This window comes from Myodes glareolus, chromosome 10 (genome assembly GCF_982192425.1).
Source record: "Myodes glareolus chromosome 10, mMyoGla1.1, whole genome shotgun sequence".
Taxonomy (NCBI): Eukaryota; Metazoa; Chordata; class Mammalia; order Rodentia; family Cricetidae; genus Myodes; species Myodes glareolus.
Window position 1 is genome coordinate 15,674,075 of NC_142035.1, and position 8,338 is coordinate 15,682,412.

At 49.5% G+C, this 8,338-nt stretch overlaps 1 protein-coding gene across 1 annotated transcript; it reads left to right on the forward strand.

Annotated features, from left to right (window-relative positions):
- Positions 1–971: 971 nt before the first annotated feature.
- Fitm2 (fat storage inducing transmembrane protein 2) lies at positions 972–7,070 on the forward strand. Its single transcript, XM_048440967.3, has 2 exons — positions 972–1,215; positions 3,355–7,070. Exons 1-2 carry the CDS (start codon positions 1,043–1,045, stop codon positions 3,968–3,970), a joined length of 789 nt encoding a protein of 262 aa, XP_048296924.1. The 5' UTR covers positions 972–1,042; the 3' UTR covers positions 3,971–7,070.
- Positions 7,071–8,338: the final 1,268 nt, after the last annotated feature.

Sequence of the window (8,338 nt, forward strand, 5' to 3'; positions counted from 1 at the left end):
GAGATCCGCCTGCCTCTGCCTCCCGAGTGCTGGGATTAAAGGCGTGCGCCACTACCGCCCGGCTAAATATTTTCTTTTATGAGTTGCCTTGATCATGGTGTCTCTTCACAGCAATAGAAAAATGATTATGATAGCCCCAGATAAACTCTTTCTTCTATAAGCTGCCCTGGTCATGGTATTCTACCACAGCAATAGAAGAGTAATGAAGATATTCACATTTTAAATAAAAATACATTTATCAATTTAAAATTTAAGTTTAGTTCATTTGAGTGGCTGAGGCAAGAGGATTTTAGAAATGACAGAGTAAAACCCTGCCTCAAAAAACAAAGTAAAGCTGGGTATGGTGGCACATGCATTTAATCTCAACACTCGGGAATCAAAGTCTGACAGTCTCTGAGTTCGAGGCCACCCTGGTCGACAGTGAGTTCCAGGACAGCTAAGGCTACACAGAGAAGCCCTGTCTCTACAAAACAAAACAAAAGTAAATAAAATTTAGTAATTATTTTGTGGAATTACTTTCTGGTCAAATTTATAAAAATAAAGTCCCCAAACCCTCTATCTGAACTGCCATAAGGAACTCCTAAGTTCACAAACTAGCTCTTAAGAAGAGTGACCCTCTTATTGTTGTTTGCAGATCAGAAAAGCAAGTATCCCATGGAGGTGTCTCTACGGGGAGCCAAATGATGCCTGACTCCTGATCTAATTCCTAGTGAGCTACAATTATTCTTCCTCAACCTCCAGGAAAACCCGCACAAACATGAGCAGAGCAGGTTGCGCAAGTCAAGTGAAAACTGCAGTACTGGCAGCATGTCGCCTGGGGGCGCTCAGGTTAGAGAAGGAAGAGCGGCCAAGGTAGTTACAGACCTGCGCTCTGCAAAGGCCACTCACGGCCACTAGAGGGAGTACGCGCTCCCCTCGACGGGGCGGAGCTTGCGGGAAGCACGCATGCGCCCAGAGGCAGTTGGTGGCACCAGCCCGGGAGAAGGGCAAGACGGTGGCCGAGAGGGTTCCGGGAGGCGGACGGTGGCCGAGAAGGTCCGGCATGGAGCACCTGGAGCGCTGCGCGTGGCTTCTCCGCGGGACGCTGGTGAGGGCGGCGGTGAGGCGCAACCTGCCCTGGGCGCTGGTGGCTGCCATGCTGGCGGGCTCGGTCCTCAAGGAGCTGTCCCCGCTGCCCGAGTGCTACCTCAGCAACAAGCGCAACGTCCTCAACGTGTGAGTGCACCAGGCTCCGGGCGCTGCCTGGGTGGGCGAGCCGTCGGGAGGGATGCCTGCCTTGACAGCCGCGTCCGCGCGCTTGTGGCGACGCGGGGACCCTGGGAAGGCGAATAACACTAGCGCCTTACGTTTGAGGATTCCGATAGGAGGACCGAGTTGACGGGCGGGCTGGTGACGGGCTGGGTTGGAGGGGGCAGTGTGTCTGAGGTGCTCTGAAGCTGCTGCTCACTGCCTCCTCCCTCCCAGGTAGGCTCTGGCCCCTGTCCTGTTTGGGGAGATGTCACCTCCCTTCTGCGGGCTTGTCGGACACCCCTCTCCTAACCCCTGTGACAGAAATCCCCACCGTTGTCTTAAAGACCATCTCTAGACCCACCCGCCACCCTGCAAAGTTTTTCCCTCCCGGCCGTGTATTGGTAGAAGAGTGAAGCCTCCCGCGCCGGTGACCTTTCTCCTGGATCTCCTTGGACTTTTCGCAGTCGTTTAAAGTGCATGGCAGTTGCCCAGGAAAGCAACCCCGGTGGACTTCTTTGGACCATCTCTCTAACTCCTCCCACTTCTTTCCTAGTCTTTTAAAACACCCATATCGAAAGTTTATTGCACAAAACCCCGTTGCAGCAAGTACAGGGAGTTTGAAAGCTGAAATTGCTCCTTCGCTGTGAACCTAAGACCAGAGTTTCCAGAAAGCTGAGAGTCTGCCTAACTCTTCTTATCTGCTTAAAACTCTGTTTTCTTTTTTTGGCAGCTGGATCGGGTTTCTGGCAGCCCTTAGCTTTGGCAAGGCTTTCCTTATCAATGCCTGTGACGGTTTTAGTGGCAGTCTCCTTGGTGGTGTCTGAGAAACTACTGGAAGCTAGGGACAAGGCATTCTGTCCTTGCCCCCCCCCCTTCATTCTTACCCATTGAGTGGCTGGGCTAAGAATAGAGCGTGAGGGTGATAGCTGCCTGAGATCTCTTTGTGGGTTTTCTGCAGCTCACTCCCAGGTCGGCCACCTTTCATGAGTGCCAGGCAGGCAGACCTGACAGCTCTTGTCTTATCTGGCCTGATGAACAGTAGCCCAACAGGCTGGCTCACTTGTCTGTTGCTTAGGGGTAGTCATGAATTCTAATGTTTTGTTTCAAGACATGGTGCTGATTGATGAGGGGGAACTGACAGAGACTCACTGAATCTGAACCTGGGAGAGGTTTTGAGAACTGCTTGGTGCTCTCCGCTTCATCAGCTGAGGGACCTGAGGCCTGAAGATATACAATAGAGTCAGAGTCAGGATTGGAACCCTGCTCCTGTAGCTTGAAGTAAAGCTCGCTATGTGTTCTCTCTCTCTCTCTCTCTCTCTCTCTCTCTCTCTCTCTCTTTCTCTCTCTCAGACTTACTAGCCTTACTTATTACCACTAGTGCGGTAGAAAAGGGCTTTGGGGCTGGGCAAAGCGTAGCTCAGTCTGTGTTTGCTGGTGTGTGTGTGTGTGTGTGTGTGTGTGTGTGAGAGAGAGAGAGAGAGAGAGAGAGAGAGAGAGAGAGAGAGAGAGAGAGAGAGAATGTGGCCCTGGCAAAGTATTCAGTTTTCTGAGCCCCCAGAATCTGTCTGTAAAATGGGACAAATGAGGGTCGGGGGTACAACTCGGTGGAGAGAGTGCTTCCCTAGCATGCACCCCAGGTTTGAGCCCCAGCACCAAGAAAAACTGGGTGTGGTTGCATATACCTGCAATGGCGCTACTAGGGTGGTGGAAACAGGAGGATCCATCCATGCTCAAGACCATCCTCAGCCAATTGTGAATGTTTCTGTGGAAGTGAATGTGTGTAAACATATCTGACTTTTGATAGAAGCTCAGGTCTTACTGTCCTGAGCTAGTAGCACACCTGGAAAATTGCAGGCCCTAGATTTGAACCCCAGTCCACCACTTACAAACTCCTCTCTGTCATGACACATCTGTATGGCTCAGTTATGGATGAACTAATTTCACTACTTAGGAAATAAGGCATGGGTGAGCATGTTTTAAGGATTCAAACACAGTAGCTATTTGGGTGGACAACTTTGATTGATTTCATTTAACTTCCCTTGGGAACTTAGATACCCAAAGCATGATGACGCCATTTCTTGTCTGCCATGTCTCCTCTTCACCTGCTCTTTCCTCTTCTGTCAGGTATTTTGTTAAAGTGGCCTGGGCCTGGACAGTCTGTCTGCTCCTGCCTTTCATTGCCCTCACCAACTACCACCTGACAGGCAAGGCCGGCCTGGTCCTGCGGCGGTTGAGCACGCTGCTCGTTGGCACGGCCATCTGGTATGTCTGCACAGCCCTCTTCTCCAACATCGAACACTACACGGGCAGCTGCTACCAGTCCCCAGCCCTGGAGGGCATCAGGCAGGAGCATCGGAGCAAGCAGCAGTGCCACCAGGAAGGGGGCTTCTGGCACGGCTTTGACATCTCGGGCCACTCCTTCCTACTGACCTTCTGTGCACTCATGATCGTGGAGGAGATGGCCGTTTTGGACGAGGTGAAGACGGATCGCAGCCACCGCCTCCACACTGCCATCACCACCCTGGTTGTCGCCCTGGGCTTTCTGACCTTCATCTGGGTGTGGATGTTTTTGTGCACAGCCGTTTACTTCCACGACCTGATTCAGAAGGTGTTTGGCACCTTTTTTGGTTTGCTGGGCTGGTACGGGACATACGGGTACTGGTACCTGAAGTCCTTCTCTCCCGGGCTTCCTCCCCAGAGCTCTAGTTTGACTTTGAAGCGAGAAACTTACAAGAAATAAAAGAGAAACAAGTGGGGACAGGAGGACAATGGCTGATAGATTTTCCACCTACTTTGTCCAGTGACTGGCTGAACTATTGGTCCCACTTCAGAGACCATGCTTCCTAGGCACTTTTGTGGTGGGGTGGAGTCTGGGAAACATTCGGGCCTCAGACTCTGCTGGTGATGCCAGCCATGCTGGCAGCACCACCATTCCTGTCAGATACTTCTCATCTATGGCAAGTCGTGACCTTAATCTGTTCCCTGGGGGGGAGCTAAGGCTCAGCAGAGGGACAGCAGACAGCCTCCTGATGTGGGTCAAAGGGAGCCAGAGCTGCAGGACTCCCTCTGCTGTGGTCTCCCTGGCTCTGGTCCTCTCGAGAGTTTAGTGGTCCTTTTAACAGTGTTTCCCCACGGCCGATCCTAAGATGAGCATTTATCTCTGGCAGGTTCTTTATTAAACACCCCGATGCCTAAAACACACTCTCTGGCTATAGTAATCCACCTCCTCTTTGGAGTATTGACATTTGCACCTGGCTATGACCAGTTCCCAGCGGGGGCCACAGCCCTGCAGTGCCTGGATGATTTTTATGTAGTGAACAGTGGTAAGATCTTTTTGTCTGCGCTGTCTGTTGTTATGCGTTGGTTTTTGGAGCAGAAACCGAGAACCGCATTTCCCCCTCTTCTCCCCTGCGTGAGGGCTGTATGGTTTGATTGTCACTGTGGCGTTTGTTTTTTGATGACAAAGCTTCAGTACTGCACTTTGGTGTGTGAAAATTGTTTTGAGGGTTTTTTGGTTGTTGTTTTGTTTTTTAGAACACTAACTTAACTTTTTATAAGCAAAACTCTTGGCTTATTGTATTAAATACCACCTCACAGGGTTGTTCCCTCTGTTAAGAATAAAACTGGAGCCAGGGGGCATGGTGCTGCATGCCTTTAATCCCAGCACTAGGGAGGCGGAGGCAGGCAGATCTCTGTGATTTGAGGCCAGCCGGGTTGGTCTACATAGCGAGCTCCAGACCGGCCAGGGCTGTAGAGTGAGATCCTGTCTCAAAAATAAAATAAAAATAAAAAATAAAGCAAACAAACAACAAGAGTCCAGCTGGAAAGCAGGTGTTATATTATTTAATGGATTTTGAGCTGAGAGAGTCATTCTGTGGAGCGCTCGCTGGTCCTGTGGCCTTCCTGCCCACCTACTGTTGGTCAAGACAGAATAAGGTTCAGGGTCATAGGATCATAGAACAAGTACCACAGACAAGGAATTTTTACCTTTGGAGAAGATTATGATAATTAAGAAGTGAAATAAAATGTCTCCCTCTGATGCAAGAAACCAGCCAGCGTGCAAAGCCACCCATATTACGTACCGCCACCATGCAAAGTTATCCATATTACATAGTGGCATGACTTTGGTCCCGCCTCCTTTTCCTTGTCCCATCAACAGAACCATCCTAAAAGGGCGACATTCAATAGCCGTGACATTCTCTCTACAGCACTTCCTGGTTTCCATCCGTGGCATTATGTGGCCTTCACTGAGACTGCTAGGGTTAGAAGTCTCGTCATACATGTCCTACACGGCAAGCTTCCAGTCTCTGATAAGAGAACCCCTTTCCTCTCCCAGGTGATCTCTTAAGCCTGTCACACTGAGTTCTGGCTTTTTGGGTGATCACCCTTGTAGCTGCTTTGACGCCTCTTACCCAGCAGAGCTGGGTAAGGGCGCTGCCTAATAAGCTTTGGCCTGCCTGTCCTGACTCAAGCTCGGGTTGTTAGGTGCTTTGTTAAGAGTAATTTCTTTCTTCCTTTTAATTTAATTTTTTAAAATTTAATTTAATTTTTTTTTTTTTGAGTCACGGTCTCACTATGCAGCCCCAGTTTTCCTGAAACTCACTACGTAGACCAGGCTGTTCTTCGACCTACAGGGATCTGCCTGCCTCTGCCTCCTTAGTGCTGAGATTAAAAATACACTAATGTTAAAGCCACCACATCCAGCTACTAAGTAATTTTTTAATATAAAGATATATCTGTAATACGTATTTCATAACCCGTTGAGCTACAGATCAACTTGACCAATGACGATGTAAGATGTGAGGTGGTATTACCGAAGGGGAAGGAAGGCGGGCAGTGAGGTGTCACACCGTGGGGCAGTGAGCTGTCCCCACAGGGCAGTGAGGTGTCACCACCAGGCTGTGGTGAGTTGGTAGGGACTGGAAACACGTTTCATCTTCTGGAAGTTTCCGCCCATCCCCCAGGTGAGATTGGGCCTGGGGTAGATGGTAGAGCTGGTCCAGGGAAAGTCCCTCAGGTGTCATGTGACAACAGAAAGGAGCAGCCATAGTGCACCCAGAAGTTCATTGTCACGTCAAGGCCCCAGACTGTTTTCTCACGGGGTCTGACCAGGTTTAACCTTAAACTGACTACGTGTGGAAACTCTTAGGTGCATACTCATGGTACTTCTCCTTTTCCTCTCTCAATGCCAGGGCTGGGAACCCGGGGTTTTGTGCATGCTGGGCAAGCCCTCTACCCCTGAGCTACACCCCAAGTTCCTTGGAACCCTTGTCTTCTCAGGAGCATGCCTTCCCTCCTGTGCAAGGAAGCTGGCATGGGTGAGTGTTTGGACTGGGGCAGCCGTGAGATGTAGGTTTGAATGTCGGCATCACTCCCAACACACCTGACCAGCATGCGAGCCTTGTTGCCCTTGTCCATAAAGTGGAGGCAACTAAAGGAGGTGACCTGTAAGATGCTAAGGATGAGGGTTAATCAGGCTGCTACCTCCAAGCCTTGTTCACGACAGCATTTAGAATGGTCTGACTCTCTAGAGAAAGCAGAGAAACTGACATCTTTTGAGAAACGCTCAGAGCTTGGGTCTCCTGTTGAAAATATCATCTCATCTTTCAAAGTGTTTATTGTCGCAAGGTGTTGAACATGAGACTTTGGGGCATCTGACCAGAGTCGTGCCAGGCTGTGTTTGCTTCCCCGGGTGGAGGTTTGCTCACTCGCTTCCATTTGCATCTGTCATTGTCTGGGTACCAGATTGTGTTTAGGAATGGCTCATGCCACTGTTATGTACACACAGAGCCCATGTGTAAACAAGCAAATTAAAGTATACCAGAGATGATGGGATCCCACATTATTGAGTTTTGTGTGTTCCTTTCTGTATTTGCTTTTAATTTACTTTTTTGACTTTAACATTTTTATTTTATTTATTTATTTATTTGTTGGTTTTCAAGACAACTTGGCTGTCCTGGAACTTGCTCTGTAGATCAGGCTGGCCTCAAACTCTCAGAGATTCACTTGCCTCTGCCTCCCAAGTGCTGGGATTAAAGATGTACACCACCACCGCCTGACTTAACTTTAACTTTTAAATTAAATTTATTTGTGTGTGTGTGTGTGTGTGTGTGTGTTGTATGCATGTATGTGTGCACTCACTGTGGCACACATGTGATGATCAGAGGACAACTTGTATGAGTTAATTCTCTCCTACCATGTATGACTTGCAGATCAAACTTAGGTAGTCAGACTGGGCAGCAGGCGCCTTTCCCCAGGAGTCGCCTTGTTGACTCTATTTTTTAGAACTTTATTTATTATTATTGTGTTGTGATGCATGTTTTTGAGCACATGAGTCATAATCTACACTTGGAGGTCAGAGGACAATCCTCCCACGAGGACCTTGGGTGTCAAACCTAGTCCTTCAGATGTGGCAGCAGGTGCTTTTACCCATGAGCCACCTCACTGGCTCAGACTCAGGCCACCTTCTGATCCTTTCTTGAATTACGCTCACAGGAGTCATTTCACGGCAGGAGTGTCTCTGTCTAAGAGACACTTAGGTCAAAAGACCTAAGACATTTGTCCTAAGTACTGATATCCTTCCGCCTGCTTTACTCTCTTCTCTGTCATTGGATCCTGAGGTCTGGGTCAGCCAGGCCTGAGAGGTGGCCCCTTGGCAGAAGCAGAGAGATAGGCCTCGCCAACAGAATGCTACAGAGCAGGGACAGTGTACTGGATCAAGGTCACTTTGCAGCCCTGGGACCCTCCACATACAAAATAGCATTTTGTGCCTTTCCGCCCACTCGCTGGCAGCCTGGCCTACTTGGCACCTCTGCACGGTGTATGCTGAAAGCCCTTCGGATCCGAGATTAGAATCTTCTCACGCTGTTTGGTCCTGCAGCAGCCAACTCAGAAGTTTTGAGTCAGAGCCATCCCCTTCCTAGCTAAGTGGTGTGTGGGGGTTACAAAGCCAAATATGGCATAGGGCTGCATTTCAGGAAGAAGAGCCCCTGCCACCATCAAGTGTCCTGAGTGTAGGTGCAAGGTCAGGACCTGGGAACGTTGAACAGAGAACCTGCTGCCCTGGGGATCCAGAAACCTGTTCATAGAAGGTAACGTTCCTTTCGGT